The 24,897-nt window shown below is 55.7% G+C and overlaps 2 protein-coding genes across 4 annotated transcripts in view; one reads left to right on the top strand and one right to left on the bottom strand.

The window, feature by feature from the left end:
* HMGXB3 (HMG-box containing 3) overlaps positions 1 to 3,743 on the top strand; it is a 44,519-nt gene extending 40,776 nt beyond the window's left edge. For both annotated transcript variants that reach the window (XM_040630415.1, XM_040630416.1), the window contains 2 exons: positions 1,121 to 1,330; positions 2,343 to 3,743. In XM_040630415.1, coding sequence (XP_040486349.1) covers positions 1,121 to 1,330; positions 2,343 to 2,810 — 678 coding nt within the window. In that variant the 3' untranslated portion in view covers positions 2,811 to 3,743. The remainder of the gene's footprint in view (positions 1 to 1,120; positions 1,331 to 2,342) is intronic.
* Positions 3,744 to 3,906: 163 nt separating this feature from the next.
* CSF1R (colony stimulating factor 1 receptor) overlaps positions 3,907 to 24,897 on the bottom strand; it is a 29,549-nt gene continuing 8,558 nt past the window's right edge. Inside the window, exons 6-21 of one of the 2 annotated variants that reach the window (XM_008692517.2) lie at positions 22,291 to 22,477; positions 19,566 to 19,681; positions 19,272 to 19,392; positions 18,993 to 19,180; positions 17,173 to 17,288; positions 11,878 to 12,004; positions 11,620 to 11,724; positions 11,019 to 11,129; positions 10,185 to 10,347; positions 8,032 to 8,123; positions 7,819 to 7,916; positions 6,777 to 6,899; positions 6,585 to 6,696; positions 5,941 to 6,040; positions 4,927 to 5,035; positions 3,907 to 4,828 (exon numbers count right to left, since the gene is read on the bottom strand). In XM_008692517.2, the coding sequence (XP_008690739.1) occupies positions 4,682 to 4,828; positions 4,927 to 5,035; positions 5,941 to 6,040; positions 6,585 to 6,696; positions 6,777 to 6,899; positions 7,819 to 7,916; positions 8,032 to 8,123; positions 10,185 to 10,347; positions 11,019 to 11,129; positions 11,620 to 11,724; positions 11,878 to 12,004; positions 17,173 to 17,288; positions 18,993 to 19,180; positions 19,272 to 19,392; positions 19,566 to 19,681; positions 22,291 to 22,477 (2,015 nt within the window). In that variant the 3' untranslated portion in view covers positions 3,907 to 4,681. The remainder of the gene's footprint in view (positions 4,829 to 4,926; positions 5,036 to 5,940; positions 6,041 to 6,584; positions 6,697 to 6,776; positions 6,900 to 7,818; positions 7,917 to 8,031; positions 8,124 to 10,184; positions 10,348 to 11,018; positions 11,130 to 11,619; positions 11,725 to 11,877; positions 12,005 to 17,172; positions 17,289 to 18,992; positions 19,181 to 19,271; positions 19,393 to 19,565; positions 19,682 to 22,290; positions 22,478 to 24,897) is intronic. The other variant, XM_008692518.2, reaches the window with a different exon arrangement.

Genomic DNA, 24,897 nt, shown 5'->3' with positions numbered 1-24,897 from the left:
GCTTTGTAGGCCACAGTAGCAGTCTGGGTTTCCCTCTGGGAGTAGTGAGGGGCCTACTGGACAGTTCTGAGTGGGAATTGGGGGAGGACATAGTTCTGATTTTGATTTAAGGAGAGCATGCCTCATGTCTGTAGAGCGCGGACAGGGTAGGCACTGGGATAGCTCTAGGAGGGTTGACAAAGCAGGCCCAGGAAGATACTGGGGTTGAAAACGCCCTGAACAGGTGCTAAATGGGGGAGGGATTGCTAGCAGAGCCTTTGGTTCCCTCAGGTGCATGAGTGGGCATGGCGACTGGCTGTCAAAAGAAAATCCAATTATCAACTTCTTCAGCCAAAGCTGAGTGTGAGGGTCAGACTGGATGCCTTCCCCTGGCAGAACAGAGCCTGCTCAGAGGACTGTGTTCATGTGGCTGGGGACCCTCTCTTGAGAAGCACTTCACCACCCAGGGCCATGAGAGTTAACGGAGCCTCAGGCTGTGATGGCGAGCAGTATTACTAGGAGGCGATAGCTAAGATTGGTGGGGGTGAAGGTAGGGAGATGGATGCAGATGCAGGATTCCCCACTATACACAGAGCTCCCCCTCCCCAGCAGTGAAGTGGTGTATGGGGAACACTCCGTGGAGGTGTTTACTAGTCTACACTGAGGTTCCCATGTGGGCAGCATATCTAGTTCTTGTGGGGAGCTGCTCAAAATACAGATGCTCAGACCCCACCCCCAGAGGCTAATTCCTTGGGTTTGGGGTAGGGTCAAAGGAGAGGAACCTCCGTCTCTAACCAGCTGTCAGCTGCCAGTGCTGTGTGGCTGGGAATTGGAGCCCCAGGACTGGAGAGGGTGCTTGGTAAGGCAGTGTGGAGGGTGGGGTTTGGAGTAGATGCCCTTGGGGGCCTCTCTGCCTCTGTTGAAGACCAGATGCTCCCAGCTATATTCTCTCAGGAAGTCAGGGATGAGCTGGTGACTTCATTTAAGGACAGACATAGGAAGCAGAATGTGATGGACTCTGGCCCGATGGCCATGGCTTTAGTCAAAAAACCTGATTATTCCCCTTCATGGAGAGAAGACTCAACTCTGTCTGCTGATTGGCTGTTTAACCCTCTGCTGTGCCCTCCATCTCCCTGCTCAGGTGATCTGCGGCTCCAAGTATCTTGTGCGCGGCGAGAGCGCCCGCGACCATGTGGATCTGCTTGTCTCTTCCCGCCATTGGCCACCTGTCTACGTGGTAGACATGGCCACACCAGTGGCCCTGTGTGCTGACCTCTGCTACCCAGAGCTGACCAACCAGATGTGGGGGAGGAACCAGGGCTGTTTCTCTAGCCCCTCAGAGCCACCTGTGGTGAGTTCCCTTCTGAGGAACTGGAATAAATCCCACAGACTGACCGTGTCTCACCTCCTGGTTGTTGGGGAAGGCTTTCTGGGAACCATCTCCAGCATCCTTTGTCTCCACTAGTATTTCGTCTTGATGCCCTGAGCCAGCATTTATTCCACAGATTTTTACTGACCAAGCCCTGTGTGTGTGAGGCCCCAGCATGTCACTTAGGAGTGCCCAGGGTGTCCCAAACCACAGGTATTTTGGGATCACAGGGGTTGCCTTCCAGATTAGCCTAAGAAATTGCTGTCTTTGGGAGACCTCGTGCACACTGGTGTACTAAAGGCCCTGACCAGTCGGGTCTTGGGTCTGCCCGTGAATGTACTTACTGCATGGCATACCTGTTGTGATCTGGAGGCACAGAGTCTTAGAAAACTCCATGTATCCAACCCTCTCCTTTTAGTAAAAGGTAAAGTAAGGGCCAGAGAGGGCAGATGGACTTAGCCAGCATCATGGAACAGATAAGTGGCAGAGCCCTTGTCTCTGTATTTTGGTCCTCTGTACAGACAGTGATTCCTACCAGACATACGTGCCGTTTGCTGGGAAGAGATGTTAGGAACTGGCAACAGGAAGAAGGGGACGTTATTGTCATCACTCAACCTTTGCCTTATTCCCTGGGACTCACTGGCTCTGAGCTTGTTCCTGGCACTGCCGAAAGGCAACAGCCTCAGTTAGAGCCCCGCTCTCCACTCCCCTGCAGCCCCAGCCAGAATTGACTAGGCATGGTAATAAGCAATAGCAGCTCAGGTAATCGAGCATCTGTTCTGGGAGGTGGCCACTGTGACTGTCCCTGTCTTCATAGGGAGAGGGAAGCACAGAGGAAGAGGAGAGGGGACTTGCCCCAGGAGGTGTGAGCATGGGTGGTGACGTGAGGGTTTAAATGGGACTGACTGACACACACCCCCTTCACTCTCACCCACCCCCGGCTTCTACCGTAGTCATTCCCTAATGTTAGAGTGGTTTCTTCTCTCTCCTCTAGAGCGTGTCGTGCCCGGAGCTCTCGGACCAGCATTATGCTGTGGACATGATGGAGGCTGAGCAGTCTGTCCAGCACCCAGTCACCAAGACTGCCACACGCCACATTGTCCATGTAGAGACACAGCCGGGTCCTGGTGACCCCAGCACTGGGCACCACTCTTCAGCCCTGTGCCCTGAGCTGGCACCCTACGCAGCCCTCCTGGCCTCCATCGCAGACAGCAGACCAAACAGTGTCCGCCAGCGGCCCATTGCCTTTGACAATGCCACCCACTATTACCTCTACAACCGCCTCATGGACTTCCTCACCAGCCGCGAAATTGTCAACCGGCAGATCCATGACATTGTGCAGAGCTGCCAGCCTGGCGAGGTGGTCATCCGAGACACCCTCTACCGCCTTGGGGTAGCTCAGATCAAGACAGAGGCAGAGGAGGAGGGTGAGGAAGAGGGGGTGGCTGCAGTGACAGTCTAAGCCAGGCTCTTGCACAGGGACTGCACCATCTCAAGCCATAGTGAGGCCCTGGCCCGAGGCAGATCCATCCAGGGGACCCGCGGGAGCGTTCACCTTTGGGGAGGCCTCTGATGCTGGGACTGACCAAAGAGCTTCCATTTCCTGAGCACAGTGGGGCCCGGGATCCGTGGTTCTAAACCTTCAGGGGTCAGGAGAAGCACCAGGACACTCCTTACTAGCCTCGAGAGAGCACTTGGGGGACATAGTATGTTCAGCAGAGGGGAAGGGAGTCTGAGGGAATGCTGGTAGCCGGTGGTTTCCCTGGGGCCTCCTGCAAGTCAGGGTGGAGGTCCTGGGGTAGGCGAAGGCAGAGTCCAGCGCTAGGTGGGAAGGCTGCGGAGGTATCTCTTCTGGCCAGTGGGGAGTGCGCTTTCCAGCCCCTGCAGCCACACAACTTCCTTAGCCTGTTGCCTTTGACTTGGGGCCTTGGAGGCCTCATTAGCTCTAGGGGTCCCTTTGGGCTCTTGATTTTCCCAGAGGAGGGATGCATTTCCCTCCTACTCTTCCTGCACCCAAATTTGGGGGAAGCTGAGGAGGGGAGAAACAGCCACAGCTTTCTTCCAGGACTGTCTTCTCTGCCCTGAGCTTTGAGGAAGAGGATCCCCTTCCTCCTTTCCCTGGCCACTGCTGCTGCACCCTACATCCTTTCTGGGCCCTGGACCCTCACCACAGAGGGGATGTGGCCTGTTGGCTTGACATAACCTGGCGGCAGTAGGAAAAACTCCCTTCTGTGAAGGGGAAGCAGACTGGGCCATAAGGAAACAGCAGGACTGGCTCAAGTGCCTAAGGTTTGCGTAGGGCACGGGAATTGGCCGTGTGTTATTTAATTTATTGAGAGGAGTGGAGTAGGTGGCTTTTTTCCCTCCTTCCCCGCCAAGAATAAAATTTATTAAGTTATCTGTTTTGGTGAAGCAAGAATCAGTTCCATGCTCATTGTGTGGGGCACAGTGTGGTCGAGCACCTGAGGTGCTGAGTTGGTCACTCGACACGGAGGTGGATGGGAGAGGCCCCAGGGAAGCTGCAGGCCCCCGAGTGGCACAGAGAATCAGAGGCCAGCTGTGTTAATGCTGTTAGTTTAATGACTGAGACATCCCGCAGGGCGACTGTTAGTTACGGGGAGTCAGCTTGGTGGAGTGCATGCTGCTTGCTTGGTGTGGCCAGCCACACAGGCCCCTGTCTTCCAGCTTGGAATGACAGGGGACTGGGCAGAACCCCGAACTTTTAGCTGCCACCTGGCTCATTGTAGCGACCAGATCCGGGGTGGGTGGGGCCGTAGAGACAAGGCCAGAGGGACTAGGAGGTACAGTTCATTCTTAGAAAGGAGCCACCCTGCTCTGAGGTGCCTGAGCCAGGCAGAGTCTCTGAGTACCTGTCTGTTCTTGCCATTTCACTTGGCTACAGAGGGGGTCCTTCTGCTCTACCAAGGCCCAAGGAGCCTGGTCTTCTCAGCGTTGGGGCACTTGGTAGGCACAAAACCAGTCCATTTCCAATCAGATAACGGGGAGTCGGGAAGGGGGTTCCTGGAAGTGGGAACAAGGTGAGGAGAGTAAGCTGGGGGTTCTCCCAGTTGGCATAGCGAACATGAGGCCATAGCATTGAGAACAGTGGGCGGGGGGCTCAGCCCTAGCCCCTGACTGGCAGTGACGGCCCAGGCCCTGGCAGCGGGGTCCTCCCCAAACTCTGTGGGTTTCACGTTCCTGAGTTTCAGAGCTGGGCCTGGCTGTTGAATGAAAGGACCAAGGGCAGAGTCTGTAGGTTCTCCCCGCGGTGCCCCAGCCGCGGTGGAGTGGGAGCTTGAAGGACGGGGAAAGCAGTGCTTCCTGGCTGTCCCCTCAGCAGAACTGGTAGTTGTTGGGCTGCAGCAGGGGCTGGGCGATGTCCCCCTGCTCACAGCAGGCCAGGTGCTCGCTGGAGCTCTCCTCCTCTGGCTCACTACTGCTGCCGCCGCCACTGCTGCTGCTCGGCAAGTTGGTGTAGTCCTGAGGGTGCGAGAGGCCGGGGGTGGTCAGTCTTGACCACTCAGGCCCAGCCCGGCCTGCTGCAGCCAGCTACCCACCCCGAGGCTGGCCCCACTCACCGGCTCTCTCCTGTCCACTTGGGCCTGCTCCTGGAGGAGGGAGCAGATCTGCTGGAAGGTGGGTCTGCGGGTAGGCTCCAGGGCCCAGCAGGCCTGCATGATGCTGTATCTGAGACAGGACAGAAGCTGCCCGTGGGTCTGGGGAGCGTGACCCATACACCTGTGCACACGCACGCACACGCCCTGCAGTCTTGCCCAGCAGAGGTCCTGAAGCCTAGTGAGAAGTGAGCCTGACACAAGACCTGTGCTGAGTCCTTGACGTGCGTTGTCTTATTTAATCTCCCCAGTAGCCCTTGGAAGGTTTTTCCATCATGCCCATTTGACAACTGAAAGGAGAAAAATCTCAGAGATGCTCTCTTGCCCAAGCTCCTAGAACTAAGAAGGGGCGCTCTTGCTGCCTGCAGGTAGGTTTGACAGGACTGAGAGATGAGTGAGTGGCTGACTGTAGCAAGAGACGAACAGGGCAGGTGGGCTGCAGGGGCTGTGTCGCCGGTGAGCCGGCAGGCAGCGAGTGCCTGGCTGGGCGCGGGGCGGCTGTGTTGAGGGTGGCTGGGGAAAGGCAGTGGGTGAATTCGTGGCCCGCTGGCCCGTTCAAAGGCCGTGGCAAGGGTAGGGAGTCAGTGGCTCGTGGTCGGCTGGCTGTAGTGAGGTGGTTGAGAGGCTGCAGTGGCTGGCCAGGTGTACAGTGAAGGACTGGCCAACACCACAGATTGCCACGACAGAAGAAATGACAGGAGCCTTCCTTGAGGTCGCAATAAGAGAGTCTGACTTAAAAATATAATTTGAGTTAGGGCCAGTCCTACTTAAGAGTCCTCGGAGCACATCCTCTAAGCTCCCTGGGAAACCAGTGGAAACCTTGAACTCACTCGGAAAAGGGCTTGGTTTGGCCCACTGGGGGGAGATAATGCCTGGCGCTGGAACACTGGACAGGGAGACTGGGCCCACACACACACTTCCGTCCCCTTCAACCAAAGCCTAGCGTGTCCTCTTTTCTCCCTCGGGTCTGTCACTTACATGTTCTTTGGGGCGAACGCAGGCTGGGCCATTTGGTAGCCATCCTTCACCAGTTTATAGAACTTGCTGTTCACCAGGATGCCAGGGTAGGGGTTCAGCCCTGCAAAGGCCAAGATCACGTAGGAGGTCACGCTCAGGGCACATCTTCACCTGCCCCCACACCCACGTTACATCTTGGCCGGCCGGGGCTATGAAGAGTTGCAAAGGGCATAGGCTTCTGTGGAACTGGGGAGCCTTCACCCAGGCCTCATCGCACCCCACAGAGAATTCTAGCACAGGCTTTGGAATAAGAGGTTAGAGTTGCTCGCTGAAGGGCTTCGCCCAAGTCCCTGTGCCTAGTGCTCCGGAAGCGGGACATGCACATCATGAGGGAGAACCACGGGCAGAAGCAACAGCTGCTCGGGCAGGCAGAGGAGGGAAGAGCCCGGACGGAATGCCGGGCAGCAGGGAGCATCTGTCCAGCCCACGCAGGAGCTGCGCCGCTCGGTTTTCAGACGCCTTGCCCATCATTTCACTCCCACCAGTCTTTGCTCTGCCCTGGGCGCCGAGTATCCTTGACTGGTATCCTCCACAAGGTATAGGACACCGTGGTAACCAAACATGACTCAGCCCCAGGCAGAGCCTGCCCTGGGCCGGTGGCTCACCGAGTGAGAAGATTTCCCAGAGCAGGATGCCATAGGACCAGACGTCGCTCTGAACCGTGTAGACACAGTCGAAGATGCTCTCTGGAGCCATCCACTTCACGGGCAGGCGGGCCTGGCACAGCAGACCCCAGTCACCTCGGACCCAGGCTCACCGCCCCCTCCCCAGCCCGGCCCACCCTCCGCAGCACTCACATTGCCCTTGACGATGTAGTTGGAGTCATTCATGATGTCCCTGGCCAGCCCAAAGTCCCCAATCTTGGCCACACGCCCACTGGTCAGGAGGACGTTTCGGGCTGCCACGTCCCGGTGGATGCACTGAAGGGAAGCGCTTGCAGGGTTAGTCTCAGCCCCTCCCCTACTTGAGCCTGGGGTGCAGGGGGAGCAGCCAGGGCCCTAGAAGGCCTTGGGCTCCTCATTGAGGGAGTCCTGAGCAGCGGCTGCTGGCAGAGCTAGGCAATCCGCTGGGGCAAGGAGCAATGAGCCCTGGTGCTGGGAACAGCCCCTGCATCCCTCCCCGCTACCAGTTACTAATAACAGCAGCTGCCACCTCCAGGGCTCTACCGTGCTAAGCTCTTCTCTAAGCATTTGCACACATTATAGCCCTGTTTCGCCCTCAAGACAACCCCGTGATTGTGTCCATTTTTATAGGTATAGAAACTGAGGCTCAGAGAATTGCAATAGTTGCTTAAAGTCACACAGCAAATGGCAGAGCCAACAACCCAACTCTGGACTCGCAAATCTGCTGTAAGGAGGACGGTCACGGCTCCCACCTGCTGGGAAGTTCGTGGGTTGAGTGTTTTGTACATGTCTTTTCATACCCTCAACAACCACTCAGGGAGCTTCCTTTATCAGCCTCACAAGACCATGGGCTTCGCAAAGGGACACAATGGTTGTCTGTTCACACTGTTGACCAAAACTGAAGGAATAAAGCCTGTTCTTGGAAATGGGGTCCTCCATAGCCTGCTGCACGCCTGGGAGATGGGTCTGCTCAGGCTGGGGCTCCCATGGTCCTGTGGTTGGGGAACTCTCAGCCATAGGTTTCTCCCGCTCACTCCTAGAGGCTGTGTGGCTGCGGCCCACTTGCCCTCTGGCACTCTCTCTCCTTGGCTCCGTCATATGCTCCCCTTTCCTCCCCTTCATCCTCAGTCATCCAGCCTCACATTGGGGTGGGGGGGGGGTTCAGCTGCCTCCCACCCTCCTGAGTGACCACACTCAGACCCAGTTCATAACTCACATTCTTGGAAGCAAGGAAGGCCATGCCCTGGGCCACCTGGCTCGAGAAGTGGAGCAGGTCCCGCAGTTCCAGCAGTCGCCCATCCTCCTTGTCCAGGTCTGGTGTGGGAAGAGGTTTCAGGGCAGCCCTGCCACACCCCTCTCCTTCCCTGCCCAGCCCCCAGTCACCCCTCTCCTCTGCCCCTCCCCCTCCTGCAACCCAGGAACTCCTCACCTTGTTCAGAGAAGGAGTCATTTGAAGAAGAAGTAGAGACAGGCCTCATCTCCACATAGGTGTCTACACCCTGGCTGGAGAAGCCGCTGTCCCTATATAGGAGAGAGGGTTGGGGGGAGGGTGAGTCCCTACTGCTACACTACCCAACTCAGGCCTTGACCTCCAGCTCCCCATGGCTTCTCCAATCAGCAGGGAAGGACAGGGACCTCAAGGTCCACTTGAACATTCCTTTCTGACAAGGAATCCCCCTGCCGCCTCGTGTGTGTGATCATTGATCTCTGCTAAGCCATTCAGGAAGGAAGCTTATAATCTGTTCTATCTTTGGGCAGCTCTCTGCCTGTTAGAAAGTTCTTCACTGTTCCTAATGCTAATCTGCCCCTGGGATTTTCCTTCTGCTGGTCCTTGCTCTGCCCTCAAGGGCCACAGAGAATGAGGCTCCCTTTCCCCATAATAGCCCTGCAGGGATTCTAGGGCCCCCATCTTTGAGCCTTCTGTGTCTGGACAGTGGTTCTCACCACTGACTTCACATTCAATCACTGGGGGAGTTGTCAACACTCCCTGTACCCGATCACCTCAGAAATAAGGGGCAAAACCCAATCGTTCACACTCTGAAATTTCTCCAGGCGATTCCAGTGTGCCGCCTGGGTTAAGGCCACAGGTCAAGAGGTCTAAACCAATTCACGAGCATATGATTCGCCTGGGTGGTCTTATTTAAATGCTGATTCTGACTCAGCAGGTCTGGTGGCCTGAGCTCCTGTGTTTCTGACAGCTCTCAGGTGACGCCTGTGAGCTCAGGCTTTGTGTCACAGTTGGAGAAAGCACTTCTCTAGATTGAATAGCCACTACTGCTTCTAATAGCCACTACTAGGTATGATTTCTGGACTCCCCCCTCCCCTCTGCGATGGAGATGTGCACCTTGACAATGCCCACGCTCTAGTGTTCCCAGAAAGAGAAGGGAGTGTCTTATTTATGCTTTGACCATGGCAAAGCGATCCCCTCCCTTGGTTTAGAAACTATACTTCCATTAATGCAGCCTGGGAACCCACTGGCAGGATTGGTTCACATGCCATCTGCCCTTGAAATCACCTGCCGAATTCTTTCCCCATCTGCACATTTGAAGATCAGAAGTTAATACTTTACTTCAGTGCTTATTTTGACGGGGCCTGGCCTGAGGTTCCAGCCTCTTAGAGGCCCAGGGTGAGCTGCCCTCTGAGGGGACGACAGAGAATAGAAGAGGAAGCAGATCCTGGCAGCGCTCATATTCAAGGATATCGGATGGAACGAAATGGCCTCCTTCCCCTTTTGCCTCCCCAGGCTTGGCAGCTGACGGTGGCTGAGACAGGGGCCCCATGTACACCCTTCTTGTTCTGATCCTGTCTCAGCAGCCTGGCCCTGAGGCCCCACAGCCCCAAGTCTGAGACTTCAGGACAGCAGTAAGGCTCAGGTGAGTACTGGACCGGGAGTCAAGGGAGCAGAGTTCTAGCGTAGCCTCCGCCCCTGCCCCTGACTCATGTGTGACATGAAACTAGCTGCTTCCCCTCTCTAGTTCCCCATGTGGCTTTGTCCATCTGCCTCAGGGTGGCTTCCAGGAATCATAGCATTACAGAATGACAGTAGGAAAGACTCTGAGGTTCAACCCCCCCGATGGCTCGCCCTGGGGAAACTGAGGCCCAAGTAGATCAGGGGCCTGGCACAGTGACACTGTTTTGCCCCTTCTCTCCCAACAACCAACAGACTCTGTCCAGGTGCTGTGCAGCCCCTGACAGCGTAAGCCCCTGACAGCATGGGAGAAATAGGGCAGTTGCCCTCGAGATCTGCCCATCTCTGGCTAGAGGCCTGAATGGATCTTGGTTGATCTTTTACATACATTAGTGTGATGATTTCATTAACGCCTGTCTCCACCGGACTATGAGCTGCCCATCTTTGCCTTCCATACTCCTAGAGCATAGTAGGTGCCCAAATATTTGTTGGGTGATAGGAATAAGTAGTAGAAAAACTGGGTTGGCCCATCTAAACTGGGGTGACTACTTCTCATGGCAGAGATGGGAATGTGAGGGCCACATAGCCACCCAAGCCTGCGTTAGCTTTATGGACAGACCCAGGGCCCCTCTCCTCCAGTCCTAGCCTCCTTCCTGTCCTTTGCCAGGTCCTACCTGCGGACGTATTTCTTCTCCAGGTGGATGTTCTTGTAGCCAGCGCCTGCCTGGGGGTCTTGGCCCACGCTCAGGCTGGGTCCCAGCATGGCCTCGGCCTTCCTTCGCAAAAAGTTGAGCAGGTCACCATAGCAACAGTACTCGGTGATGACCAGAACAGGCCCTAGAGCAGCCAAGAGATTGGGGTAAGTGCACTCCTTAGCCCACTCCCGCATGTGGACAGGAACATGGGGTGGGGCAACATGGCCCCCTGGCATGGGACTTGGGGAACTCTGAGTTCTAATCCTGACTGTCCATGGGCAGCTTTTTCTGTTTTCTGGCCTCAGTAATCCCATCTGTCTAAAGCAGAGGAATCTCAAAAAACTGTAGCCGAAGAATTCTTTTTTCAAAGGAAATCTGTCGTTGTTCCATATGTGTCAAGGCTGCTGTAGAAGAGGATGGGACAGCCTGGGAGTCCCGACAGGCCCTGGGGCACCTCTGTGGACCCTGTCCTGAGAGTCTAAGTGTCTTTGTGGGGGAGCTTCACTCCAGACCCCAGAATCAGACTCCCTGCAACAGGGCCCAGGGATCTGCACTCCTAGCCCCCTCTCTGGCTGACTTGGATGCCCACCAACGTCTGAGAACCACTGATTAGAGCTCATAGAACCGTCTATCAGTTATAAACAGCTTCTGACCAATCCAGGCACCTGGTCTAGGAACTTGAGGAATGCTGAGGGAGAGAGCCTACCACCACTTGGAGGAGATAGGGAGAAGATGGAAGGAGGTGACCCTGGGCCCTCAGACACCAAAGAAGCTGCGAGACCACAGGCCCTGATGCCCACCAGGACCCCTCACCTCCGTGGGTGCAGGCTCCCAGAAGGTTGACTATGTTCCCGTGCTGGCCCAGGTGACTCATGATCTTCAGTTCTGACATGAGCGCCTCCCTTTCGTCTGCGTGAGCCGTGGCTGGAAGATGGAGCCACAGATCCCATAGATGGGGAGAGGGCAGGACATAGAGAGCCACGCACACAGGAGACACCCAAGAGAGCAAGTGGGGCACACCCCGTACCCCAAGGTGATCAGTGAACAAAGAGGGAAAAGGAAAAATGCAGACACGCAGATGGAAGTTAGGGAGGGGGAGAGATGGCCCATTCCTGAGCTGCTCTCGGGTGGCAGGAAACCAAGCTGTGGCCAGACCATGGCCCAGGGTGGCCTCTGTGCACCCCAGCCTCTTTGAGGCTCCATCAGAAGCCCTTCCTCACCCAAAAATTAGGGGGAGGCTGGAGCTCACAAAAGAAGCCAAGAATCCTTGCCCCCCAATCCCAGGCCCTGTCCCCCAGACTCTGCTAGGCCAAAAATGTGGGTGGTGTCTCGTGATGACAGGGCAGGCCCTCCCCGAGCAAACACCACCTCCTCCCCACGCCGCAAATCCCCGCAGCCCCTTCCCCTCACTCACACTTCAGCATCTTCACGGCCACCTTCAGGACAGCATCTTCCTTGCCCAGACCGAAGGCCGTGGCTTCTACCACCTTCCCAAAAGCACCAGCTCCGAGAGTCTTCCCTGCCACACACACACACACACACACACACACACACACAGTCTGCTTAGGCCCCTGGGCGACAAAGAGCCCTTTCTCTAAGGCCCCACAGGCTCCCTTCAGTGCATGCTGACCCCATGATGGGGGGCATGGTAGGTGCTAAGATCTCATCTCACCAAACTGCAGGTTGTTTCGGGGGAACTCCCACTTCTCATTGTAGGGCAGCTGGGTGGGGTCAATGAAGGTGTAACTGTTGCCCTCGTAGCTCTCAATGATCTTCCAGCGCACCTGGTACTTGGGCTTCTGCAGAGGGAGAGGGGGGAAGCCTATGTCAGCCACCTGCGGGCAGATCTGGGGTCTCATCCCCGACCCCCGAGAGCAGGGGTGTGGGCATTCCCAAAGCATGGGAGGAGGAGGCAGGGGTGGTCTATGGTGAGAGGGACCAGGTTGTCCCATGTCCAAGGCACCGAGAGCTGTCCTTGCCTGGCGTGGCCTCACCATGGGACCTTCCCTTCCACAAGCCTTGGTTTCCCCACCTGTGTATTGAAAGACGGGGGACAGGGTCACCTCTGAAAGTCTTGACAGCTCTGTTAACTTGGTAATTCCTGAGCCAGGAGGGAGGGATGGACCTTGAGGTCTATCCATCTGTCCGTCCTCCCATCCAAATACTGTCTGGTTTTCTTTTTAATTGTGGTAAGATACATACAACATTAAATTTACCATCTCAGCCATTTTTGAGTATACCATTCAAAAGTGTTCATTCACACTCTTGTGCAACCAGTCTCCAGAATGCTTTTCGTCTTGCAAAACTGAAACTCCATACTCATTAAACGACTCCCCATTCCTACCTCCCTTGAGCCCCTGGCCACTTATCTCCCGAATCTGACGACTCTGGGTATCTCATTTCATTGGAATCATGCAGCATTTGTCCTTTTGTGACTGGCTGATTTAGCTCAGCCTAATGTCTTCAAAGTTCATTTGTGTCTCAGAATTTCTTTCTTTTTTAAGGCCAAATAATATTTCCAGACAAATATTTCACCGAATTCCTATTTGTGCCAGACACCGTTGATTCAGAACTGAAGAAGACAAAGCCCCCTGCCCCCAGGCAAGGGGCTAAGATAGGCATTTGCATCAAGTACGTACATACGTCAGACATTTTCCTGTAGGGCTGTAAAGAAGATAAAGCAAGGTGATGGGACAGAGAGCGCCGGGTACACCTGAGGGTAAGTCGGGGAAGGCCCCTGAGGAGGTGAGAAGAAGTGGCCAGATGATGTTGGAGGAAGCTCTTTGTAGGCTCAGGGAAGCGCGGATGCAGCGGCCCGCTGGTGGGCTGAGTCCTGGCGAGTCTGAGGCACCGGAAGCTGCCCGTGGGGCTTGAAGGAGGTGGGATGTTCCAGAGACAGGAAGGTCTGAGCACTGGGGTGAGTGAGTGGATTCCCTCTAACTGCACTGAGAAGCCCTTGAGGGGGTAATGCAGATGAGGGACACGTCTGACTTTCTGTCGTCAAACGAGAAGGAGAGGGAGAGGGCAGAGCTAGAGGCAGCAGGAGAGCAGCCGCCTCGCTTCTTCCTGTGCAGGGTGGCAGCTGCTTGGGGGGCATCATGCCAGGGGGTGCCCAAGAGAAGTGCTGATGGAAGACGGACTTTAGGTGGAAAGTGGAAGCTGGGCCTGGGTGGTGGAGGACACTGAGGCCCTGGGTCAGCAGTCCCACTCTTTCCGGTCAGCCCTAGGGGACAGGGACCAGCTGGGCTGTGCTTAGCAGCTGGGCTCCTTCTCCGGGCATCCAGCCTGGGGGAGCTATCGGATATGTGAGTGGCTGTTGGGGAGGGAGGCGGCCTGTGGCTGCAAGTGGCACCAGATTCAGAGAAAAGACTCCAGGGAGCCGGAGGGAAGAACTTCCCCATGGTAGTTTGGGAGAGGAGACTGCGGTTCGACGTAAGGAAGAAGTTCCGGGTTCTGCCTCGGGAGGGAGGCTGCAGGTAAACTCAAGAACTGCCATGCTGTGGCTCGGGAGGAAGAGTCTGAAGTGGGACCAAAGGAGGAACCTTCTGAGTCACAGAGGATTCACGCCCCGCGTGTGGGCACCTTCCCAACCCTGAACACGGACGGAAAGCCAGGCGGGGAGTCTTTGACCTCCCCCAGCCACTTCCATCTCCAGAGCCTTCTGTGGCCAAGGCTGGTTTTTCTCCTCACCACTTCTCCTTCTTCTGGCCCCTGCAGCTGGGCCTGAGTCAGCCCCCTCCCCAGCGCTGCCCCGCCCCCAGCCAGGGGCTATTGGGGGAAGGGGGGATCAAAGGAGGAAGAGGTCATCTGGCTGGATCTCAGGTCTCTGGATCCCAGACTCTACCTGGAGGAAGACGCAGCTCTCCCCAGCCTCCCCCTGCACCTCCAGCATCCCTACCCCTTCCTGGAAGGCAGCCAGCAGTGGTGCTTCTGTACCACCTTGGCTACCCAGGGCTTCTACGTGGAGGGGTCTCCTCTGAAGGAGAGCCCTTACAGGGAAGTTGGGACGGGCCACCTCGGCCGGGTTTCCTAATGGTAGTAGTTGTCAGGATAGGAGGCAGTGCTCCCTGAGCACCCCCTGTGAGCAGGGCACCGGGCAGCACACTCAGTATGTGTCATCTCACTCCTTACGACAGGCCCAGGCCCAGGTTCACCCCCAATTCCCCTTGGAGACTGGGATGGGCAGGGAGACATGCCAGTCCTGTGACCCTCCCCATCTAGGCCTGATGGTTCTGGGCTGCTGGGTGTTCTCTGTCTTAGGAAGATAGCGACCTCAACACTTCCCGCTGGAATCCTTGGGGCCCCTCCTGCCTGGCCCCAGTCAACCTCCAGGCCCCAGAGCTCAGTTCTGACTCCAGAATCCCAGCTTTCGTGCCTCCCTACCTCATCCTTTCCTCCTTGTGTCCTTCCTCCTTCCAGACTGCTGACTCCTGCCCTTTTCTCCTCCCCCCTCAGCCCCCCTTGTGGTCTCTTTGGGGACCAGAAAGGCGATGACTCAGCCCTGAGGCAGAACCAACCCTTCCCCCCGCCAGAGCCACCCCTCACCCCAGGCCCAGGCAGTAAGGACGGGCCAGGCTGAGTCCCCAGTGCAGAGGCAAAGCTCAGAACCCCGTGGGGCAAAGCAGAGGGGAATTGGACAGAGGGCCCAGAGGCAAGGGCATGACCATCTTGACCCCTCAAGGTCTTGTCCCATGGGATGCCCTCCTTCCCTTGCCCTTAAATGGATTCCAGGGACAGTTACATGTCCTGGGTGGGAAACAAGGTGGCTGGGACTACATGTTCCAAAAATGGTCCCATGGAGAGAAGGTACGGTGTCCCAAACCAAAACTGGCCAAGGGGGCTGGGCACCTGAAGGTAGAAGGGGCTGGAGAGGGAACTGGGCCTTCTCCGGAATCTCGGCAGAGCTGTCCTGGGCTGAGGTGGCGGCTCTGCGGGGCACTGGGAGGCGGTTTTCAGCTCCATAAAAGGAAGAAGCTGTACTAATCGGCGCTGCTCAGAGAAGGAACTCACAAGAGTGAGTTAAGGCCTGTCCACAGAGGTGGGTGAGCAAGGCCTGACAACCACTGTGGGTGTGCAGTCAAGGAGATGCCCAACCTCAGACCCTCCTACAGTCCCAAGACGCATGAGCTAACTCAGGTTCCCCAGTCAGCTTCCTCCTGGGGCAAGGGCGTGCTGCGTCTGTCTGAGCGCTGTCTGTGCCCAGCACCCTGCTAAATCCCCGCCATGCGCTCCGTCATTGAATCCTCACAACAGCCTGGTGGGGTGGCCACTATTATTAAACCCACTTCACAGATGGAGAAACAGAGGCAGAGACACCCCAACTTCCCCAGAGTTACAATAGCTGGAGATTGGCAGAGGCCAGACCCACATCTGTCCAACTCCCAAACCCTGGCTCTTAAACCAGACTATCCGTTGGCTTGTGGAATGTCAGAGAAGGAAGACTGTTACCAGTCCCACGGTACAGGTGGGGAAACTGAGGCCCAGAGTGGACAGTGAGTCAGCCAAGGTCCCATGGCAAAACGGTTTCAGAGCTGGACTGAGATCCCTGATGTCTTGACCTTTGTTTCTTAGAGGCTGCATTCAGAGCTGCCTCTTCATGCTGGGTGCTGGCATGAGCATGAGAGCCCCCCCATGAGCCCCCACATCCCATCCACACTGTCTAGGTCCTCTTTGGTTACTAAAACCCCCAAGGCAGCGGTGCAGAAGAGAAGGCACAGAGGAGGCCCACAAGGTGGGTTATTCACCCCTAAATCACATTGCTCCTTTGGACCTACTCCTTGGACCCCCAACCTGCCTCCTCTTCCCGGCACTGATATTTCTGGTACTTGCCCCGGTCTCCTCCCCCACCACCCTCCCCTTTGTACACATTGCCCTCTCCCCCAGCGATATCCTTTCCCTGAGTCTTGTCTCCCCTTGCTGCACCCCCATTCTCCACGATCTGTCCCCTCCATGCCTACCACCTTCTCCAAGCAGGTTCCCTTCCCTGCCAGGGACAATGGACACCATCTTTTGTGTAGGAAGGCAGCTAGGCAGGGTGGCAGAGGCCTCAGGCTGTCGTGTGGGAGGCACCTGGGACCCTTGGGCCGGTTCCTCACCCTTGCCAGCCCTCAGTTTCCTTACTGTAAAATACTGACTCCTTCAGTCCCTGCTTCCAGGTTGTCAAGAGGGTGAGATAAGATGATTCAGTGTTTCACATAATGGCTAAAAACATGGCTTCTTAAAACCCAGCCTCTGCCACCGACCAGCTGTAGACGAGGGCAGCTGCCTCCACCTCTCAGAATCTCAGCTTCCAACTCTGTAAAATGGGGTTAGCGATGCTACCCACATGCTGTGATTGTTGAGGGCATGCAGCAAGAGGATGGGAGTAACAGGCTTCACGAAAATGCCCCTCAAGTTGCCATCACTGACTGAGAACTCAGAGTGACAGGCGGTGCACTAAATGTCAACAGGCCATCAATGGCAGCTTCGATGAATAATAACTGGTGGAGAGGTCGAGGATGGTCAAACCTTCTTCCTCCACTAGACCACCCACCACCTGACGGGAGACACAGTCCTGGCCGTACAATGCCCTCCATGTGCCCGCATCCCCTGGCGGGGACAGGACCCCATGTTCCTGCTCTCCTGGAACACCCCATTCCTCTCCCCATTGCATCTTTCACTCTCTAATCCACCCCTCACTTTTCTGGTTGTTTGACTTGCAACCATCTCCCGCTCTGGACAGTGAAAGAGGAAAGAAAGGGGGGGACGAGGGAAGAGCCACAGAGGCTCTGAGTTTTGGCTCACTCAGAACCCAGCCGCTCACGTTGGCATACAGTTGGCACCCACTAAAAAGCTCGTGGCTGAATGGCTGACAGAACAAGCAGGTTCTCGGGGACTGCAGGGTGGACCCTCACCCCCTGGCGGCTCCGCCCTGGGGTCTGGCACTCAGGAGACGGGACGCCCTCGCGCCCGCCCTGCCCAGGCTCACCTGCTTGTACTTGTAGAAAAGCAGCCCCAGCAGCAGCAGCAACAGGGCCATGATGGACATGCAGGTGACCAGCACGGGCGTGAAGAGTGGCTCGTCAGGAAGCTGCGTGTGGGCTCCTGGAAGGGGCGGGGCAGAGGGGTTAGCCGGCGGAGGGGGCCTCCGAGACCGCCTGCCACCCCTGAGATAGGCCACTGCACTGCCTGGAACACAGTGGGTGCTCGATCAGGGCCTGCTGGCTGAACGAAGAGTCTTCTCACCCGGAAGCCCCCAGAGCCCCAGAGTCTTCCTAGAGACCCTCCCCCAGCCAGGGCCCGGGAGGACAGCCCCTCTGGTTCTGCTCATGCCCGGCCCCAAGCCCTGCCCGTGTCACAGCCTCTGTGGCTGGGGAGCCCCTCAGGTCACACAGTACCCCCTCCTGCCAGTGCAAGGAGCGTCTGCAGCAGGCTGGCCTGGTGCCCAGCCGTGGCTTGTCGGTGTACGCACACACACAAACACATGCACACATGCACACACACACCCCAGGGATGGGCGTTCACCCCCTACACCTTCAGGCAGCTCAGACAGAAAGACCTAGAGGTCAGACTGAAATCTGCCCTCCTGGCCTCTCCCCGCTGCTTTCCCGAGCACCCTTGGAAACACACAGCCCTCCCGAGGGTCTGAATGCTGGCCTTATGGCCCCTGGGTCCCCTCCTCCAGATCAATAACCTTACTTCTTGCAATATGTTTGGAGGACACAATGTCCCCCATCTTGCCCACATCAGCAGTGTGGGTCTGAGGCCAAATCTCACCTCTGCCACTTAGGAGTCGTGTGACATCGAACCTGTGACTTCTCCCTAAGCCTCCGGTCCATCATCTCCCAAGTGGGAGGAAAATAGTGCTGACCTCCTAGGGTCGTGTGAGCACTGAGATTGTGACTGTAAGGTGCTCAGCACAGCGCCTGGCACAGGGTAAGCCCGCAGTGAAACATCGTTTAGAGTTTTTAATATCGGACCCCCAGCAGCGAGACAGAGCAGCCACCGGCAGCCACATGTGGCGTCTGGCCCTGGTCGCAGCTGCTCCAAGGCACCTGCGGGGGCCCCCTCTGAGCCAGGCAGAGGCTCCCACCCTGTGCCGTCTGCCCAGAGAGTCTGGCCAGGGCCGGGCACACAGTGCTGCTGAGTCCTGGTTGGCAGAAGTCTGAGGGTGCTGTGGGTCTCTGCGCTGTGGGCCTCTCACACTCAGACAACGGGAGCCTTTGTGCAACACAGGGAAAGGCACCCCTCCTCTGAACAACGCAGCCCGTGCCAGTGCCTGGGGCTGGCCGTCAGCCCCACCCGGGGACAGTGGTCCTGAATGGGTAGCACTGTGTCTCTGGAGGGAAGAGAGTCTGAGAGGGATGGGGGAGGCTGTCGGGGCTGGCCCTGCGGTGCGGTTGGCCTGTCTCTCTCCCCAGGCTCTCAGCTCCTTGGATGCACTGCTCCCCTGCCCTGAGAGAGTGCCTGGCACACAGCTCATACCAAACACATACTTGTGAGTTCACAGAGGAGTTCAAATGCAGGAAAATGAGCAGAGGGGCCAGGTGAGGCCAGGCTTCAGGCTGCTTTCTCCCTCTGCTCCTGTCCTGCCTGCTTCTAGTCCCCTGGGGTCCAGCCTCCTCTACCTGGCCTCTTCAGAAGGCCTTTGGTCAGGAGGCGGCTGCGGTTGGACCCAGAGAGGTGGAACTTGGTATGGCTGGGATCTGCTCCACTTTGGCCCTTGGGCCCTGGCTCCCTGGCTCCCTAGGGCTGGGGCAGTTTCCTGGGCCCACCTACCACCCTGGCCCGGGAAGGGCGAAGGCTCACCTATAGAGATGGGCCTGAAGGCCTGGGAGCTGTTCCCCACGCTGTTGAGGGCCCGGCACTCGTAAGTCCTATTGTGTTCCAAGGTCCCCATGGCCAGCAGGCTGTGGACGATCACCTTGTGGAAGGGCTCCCGGCTCAGCACCTCCGAGTGTGAGTCCTCTAGGACCAGCCCTTGGGTCTCATCACACCTGGGAAGAGCACAGTGTGGCTTCGAGTTTCAGGACGCCCCGTGGCTTGGCCCCTCAGCTTGGGGTGAAGAAGGCGAGCAGAGCCACCTACCTATCCACGTGGCTCCGGCACTCCAGCCATGTCACATTGGGCTGGGGGTACCCCGAGGCTTCACAGAGCAGTGCATCGGAGCCATTGATGACAGTCCATGTGACCCTTACCTCTGGGGGGTCTGAGGAGAAAAAGCGGGGTGGAAGAGGGAGGGATCAGCCCCAAGTCTCCTGTCTGACCACTCTGCACTGAGCTGCTTTCCCTCCATTGCCCATCTGCGAGCCTCAGGCAGCCCCAGGGACCTTAGTCCCCTGTACCCCACCACCACCACGGCCCATCTGCCCCATCACTCACATCTCAGTGTGAGCTCAAAGGTCAGAGAATTCTCGCCTCCGGTGTTTCTGGCCAGGAAGGAGTAGCGACCCGCCTCCGAGGGCTTCAGGCGAGGCAGGGAGAGGGTAGAGGTGTACCTGCACGAGAGGGGCAAGCCGTCTAGCGTGAAGCCCTGTCCCGGTATGGCTCCTGCGAGACAGCGGGCTCAGACAACCTTCCTGAAGGGCTTTGTTTCATTTTTAGTGAAGTGTCCAGGATGCTAAGGCCTTGTCTGAGCCGGGGACCCAGGCTGAGTGCCATTAAGACATGGGAAACCACCAACCCAATTTCCTTAATTGCTTCTCTCATTTGTTTTTGTTTTTAAGATTTTATTTATTTATTTGTCAGAGAGAGAGAGCGTGCGCGCACAAGCAGGGGGGTGGCAGGCAGAGGGAGAAGCAGGCTCCCTGCTGAGCAGGGAGCCTGATGTGGGACTCGATCCCAGGACCGTGGGATCATGACCTGAGCCGACGGCAGACGCTTAACTGACTGAGACACCCAGGCGTCCCTGCTTCTCTCATTTGTAAAGTGGTTTTGTTCTGAGGTTTAATAGAAATTATGTCTGTGAAGTGCTGACACTGGAGGGCTCATCACAGGCCCCCACTGAAGGTACCTACTTTCACCATCGTCACTGGGCTAAGCAGTCCCCGCTCCACACACCAGCACCCAGGCTAGCGCAGTGCCTAATGCACCAACCCTGCCAGGAGGGACTGTGAGAGGGATGAGAGGCAGGATGTAGCCATGGGGCTACAGAAACCAGGGTTCAAGTTCTCATACTGTGATTTCTCAGCTGTGTGATCTCAGACAAGTACTTAACCTCTCTGATCCTTTGCTTCCTTTTCTGTGAGGGTGACACGGATGGTAAGTAATTCACACCCTTGGTCTGAAGATTAAAGGGGCATATATTCAGGGTGCTTGACACAGAGTCCGACTCATGGTAGCTACTCAGTTTAATGGTGTCCTTTGTTACAGAAAAGACCCGGAAGCAAATGCGGACAACATAAATTATCCTCAGCTGATTCCAGGTAATTTTTTGTTTTTTTCTTTTCTTAAGCTCTATTTTAGCATTTGCCCATAATGGACATGTATTGTTTAGGTAATAATAAGTTTTTTAAAAATAGATTATAGCATGTAATTATAAGTTATGCTGGACTAATACCCATGGTATTCAAAGGGCCATCTCATCCAGCCGGACTTTTGGCGTACGAACCCCTCTGCACATTTACCTCTTAAGCGGAAACAATGTAACTTGTTTGCATGACTCAAAGTCGCCATTATGAACACACCCATCACATGAGCTCAGTCTGGTGGCTGTTTGGTGCTCAGGCTTATTTGCCCTGCGCCGAATGGCCCCACACTACTGTGTTTTGGGGAATCTCCATGGTTTCTTTCTGCAATGTCACAGTTGCATATGGACCCCTGAAACCTGTCCATGGACCGACCCCCTCCCAGGGGTCTATAGACTCCAGATTCAGAACTTCTGCTTTAGACAAGGGGAAGCTAGAAATCCTGACCAGAATGGATGGGAAGGGAACTGGGAGGAGAAAAATGAGGACGAAGAAACATTTTTGTCCTGTTGAACATTTTGTTTTGATTCTGACAGTTGGCAAGCTGGAGGCCAGGCATTCATGAGATCTGGGCTTCAGGAGCTAGGAAGAGAACCCCGGAGAGTTCTGGAGTTGGAAGATGGCTAAGGGATTATCTAGCAAATATCTAGCAAATCCCCCAAATAAAGGCAAACACGCCTCCTCTCCCGAGTCAGTTATGATGAAAATACTGGCTGGGAGACTGTGTCAAGAAGGACTCCTGGGCTGCATTCGGACCCTGCGGGAAAGAGCTCCACAGCGGGTTAGAGGTGTCTGTCAAGAGTGTGGGAGGGGAATGGGTTGCACACGCAGCACACGCTTGCTGGCCTTGAGCGCCGTGCTCTAGTTCACACACAAGGGGGTAAGGAAGCTATTGTTTTAACACATGGTACCAGTATCCCTCTGTGGAGGAGACTGTCTTATATGGTAGGCTACCTGTGAGGCCACCTTGCATGGGCAAGTAACACCCTGAGGATGTAAGGGGACAGGAAATAGACTTTAACATGCTGTGCCTGTGGGATAAGCCAGATTCTGGAAGTGGAGAGAAGGGAGGAAAGAGGAGATAGAGCCAGATGGCACTTTATGAGAAGCATTTTGAGCCTGTGGAGAAGAAGGAGTGAGAAATTCTCAGGGGTGAGTGGCCACAGGCCTTTAAAGACCTTTTGCTGTATCTGTGATGGTGTGATGTTAATTCTGTCTACCCCCCCAAACCCGGGTTGTGGCAGATTCCCCGTGCCATCGTGAGTAGGAGTGTATCTAGCAGTAGAAATCATGGAGCCGGGTCTTGTACATTTGGACTGGCCACGGAAGAAGAGACTGAATGGGATTAAGAGTTCCTGAGTGAGCATGAGAATGCATGTCCCAAGAAATGGTAGAACTCTTGAGGAGAGCATTGGGTTTCCCAAGAATGTGGGACAGAGGGATGAGCCAATTTTATCCAAGTCTCAAACAGAGATGTGACATTGAGATTCTATAGTCAGGGCAAGTGAGACCCAGAAAGGGAAAGGGACTTGCCCCAGGTCACCCGCAAGGTTGAGACATGACCCAGTCAGGGTCCTGCCTGGCTGAAGCCTTCCCCTTCTGCCTGGGGGGCTATCCAGATGGGAGCTGATAGGCTGTACCTGTATGTGTCCTTCATCGTGACAAAATTGAGCTTGGGCTGGTGGACAGAGAAAGGTCCCAGATAGGTCCAGTTCAAACCTTGCAGGCCCGGGTAGGCCTCGACGTTGACTTGGAGATTGACCTTCTCACCCACAGTCACCTCCTGAAGGAGGCTCTGCTCAGAGGTCAGGTTCAAGTAGGCACTTTCTGGAAGCAGAACACATACAGATCTGGCATTAGTGGGAAGATGTCTCTGTTTGTTTGCTCATTTGGTGATCTGCCCACCGATTCAGCCATTCAGCTGGAGGCTTCCTGAGCGCCCGCTGTGTGCTAGGCGTATAGCCCCCATCTCCAACCAAGACTCGCCCTCTGACACCTCCCTTCCCACCACTGCCCTGCAGAAGCCCAGACTCTTTGCTGAGTCCCTGGGAGAACCTGGACAAATTCCTATCCTCCTTGGTACCTCTGTATCCTTATTTGTATAACAAAGAGATTGAATATATTTGTGTTGTTATAACTTTTTGAAAAATTTTCAGTGGCAAAAAAATCAAAGTCTGCTGGTTTTTTTGGACACCTTCACCCATTTCCTCTTCTCCTGGGAATAGTTCAGGCAGCAAAACTTTCACATCGAGCTCTAAGGGGTGTATGTGACCCAGGCCAGCCAAAGTAGTATGTCCCCTTTGGGCCAGTGAGTGCCTTGGGGTAGGCACATGAGCCCATGGGTCTATGACACTTATTTCCATGACTTTTGTTGGAGCTCAGGGAAAGGAGAAGCCCTAACTTTGCTGGGGTTGTCAAGCCTGCTGCCGCGAGGGGTCCACAAGAAAAATGTAGAGCTGAGAGGAGAGACGCAACAGGCTCTCGTCCACATCAGCTGAACGCCTAATTCCAATTTACCTGATGCTCATATCCATGAGCCTTTTTAGTTATAAGGCCCATAAAGATCCTCTTGTGATTAGGCCAGATCAAGTTGATTTCTGTCACTTATGCCTGAAAAAGTCCGGACTAGTTTCTTCTAATTAAATATTGCATGAATTATAATCAAATTGCTCTGGTTGAGTCTCAGGCGAAGGAGCTGTGGCAAGAACCCCCATTCACTCAGCCTCTCCATGCCTCTCACGGAAGCCCCTGAAATGCTATCTTCAATCCCCAAGACTTTGCAAAAAGCCCTGGACTATACGATCTCTAAGCGTTCCTCTCCTTACTCAATTCTATGAAATCTAAAATTTCCTCTTTTACCCTATGATCTACCTGCTCCAAAGCCCTCTGGCTCCCTATTGCCTCCACCATCAGATTGGCATTCAAGGGTCTCCTCAATCAAGTCTCCTCCTTATGCTCCTCTAGCCAGCCCCCTCTTCCTACACGTGTGTGCACACACGCACGCACACACACAAGCACACACACACTCCCTGCTCCACCCATCTGGGTCTGCTAACATCCCCTCAACATACCAACACACCACAGTCATTCCTACCTTGGAGGTTTTGTTCAAGCCATTTCCTCCACCCGGAGCCCTGTCTTCTTCCACTTTTCTATTTAGATCCTTCCCATCCTTCACGGCTCATCCCTATCAGGGGTTTCCACCCACCACTCCAGGCCACAGGGAGCTCTCCCTCCTCTGGACTCCCATGGCCCTTCTAGAGTACGCATTCATTAGGCACCACATTTATACTACTCCCTGCATTTGCTTCTCCCTTCGGGGAGCCATCCTCTCTGTCCAACTAATCCGTGAGCTTTTAGGACAAGACTTTTGTCCTCTTCTCTCTCTCCGTCTCAACCATCTATCTGTCTATCCATCCTCCATCCATCCTCTCACCCCCTCCGCCACCACCACCCTAATCAAGCCACCGTTACCTCTAGCTTGGACAATCACAGTAGCCCCCTACCTTGTTCCCCTGCTTCTACCCTCCACAAAGCCCCGGAAAGCCATGTTAAATCTTATTACAGTCACGTCAGACGGTGTCACCCTCCTTTACTCAGACCTCCAATGGCACCCCATCTCTCTCAAGGGGAAAAGACCCAAGTGCTTACATTGGCTTCCGGGGCCCTGTGAATGTGCCACCTCTCCCCCTCAGCTCTCTGGCCTCGCCTGTACCACTCTTCCACCCGAGCGCCACCCCGGCCACACCGGCTGACTTGTTCCTTGCGTGGCAGGCGCCGTGCCGCTTGCCCCCTGCCTGGAGCTCTGTGCCGCCGCACGCCTGCAAGGCATACCCCTCGCCAGCTGCAAGCCATTGCTCGGATCTTCCTTGAGGATGCCCTATTTTAAATGGCAAGCCCTACAGAACTGATTTGGTTTCCAGAATTTATGTCGCCCATTGCTTGTCTTTCCCCAGCTGGAGCACAAGCTTCCCACGGGCGGGGGCCTCCGTGTTTGCAGCCGCGTCCTCGGCCTCCAGAACACAAACACTGAGTGACTGCTGTACCCGTGCACTAGGGAGCACACCGGCTCAGAACCCACGACTGGGGAACAATTCGATGTGCTCTTCTCCTCCTTCACCCTGCACAGCTCCCGGCGCAGGACGGGCCCACGGCAGAGCTCACGTTGCCTGCAAGCCTTGTGCAGCGCCGCTGCTCTCTGGGTGGTGATGGTCACGCGTGCTCTCCCCGACACCCCTCTGTCTCCC

The sequence above is a fragment of the Ursus maritimus genome, unplaced genomic scaffold (assembly GCF_017311325.1).
Source record: "Ursus maritimus isolate PB19 unplaced genomic scaffold, ASM1731132v1 scaffold_15, whole genome shotgun sequence".
Lineage (NCBI taxonomy): Eukaryota > Metazoa > Chordata > Mammalia > Carnivora > Ursidae > Ursus > Ursus maritimus.
The sequence above is the reverse complement of the archived record's forward strand: the minus strand, read 5'-3'. Positions and strand labels throughout refer to the sequence as shown.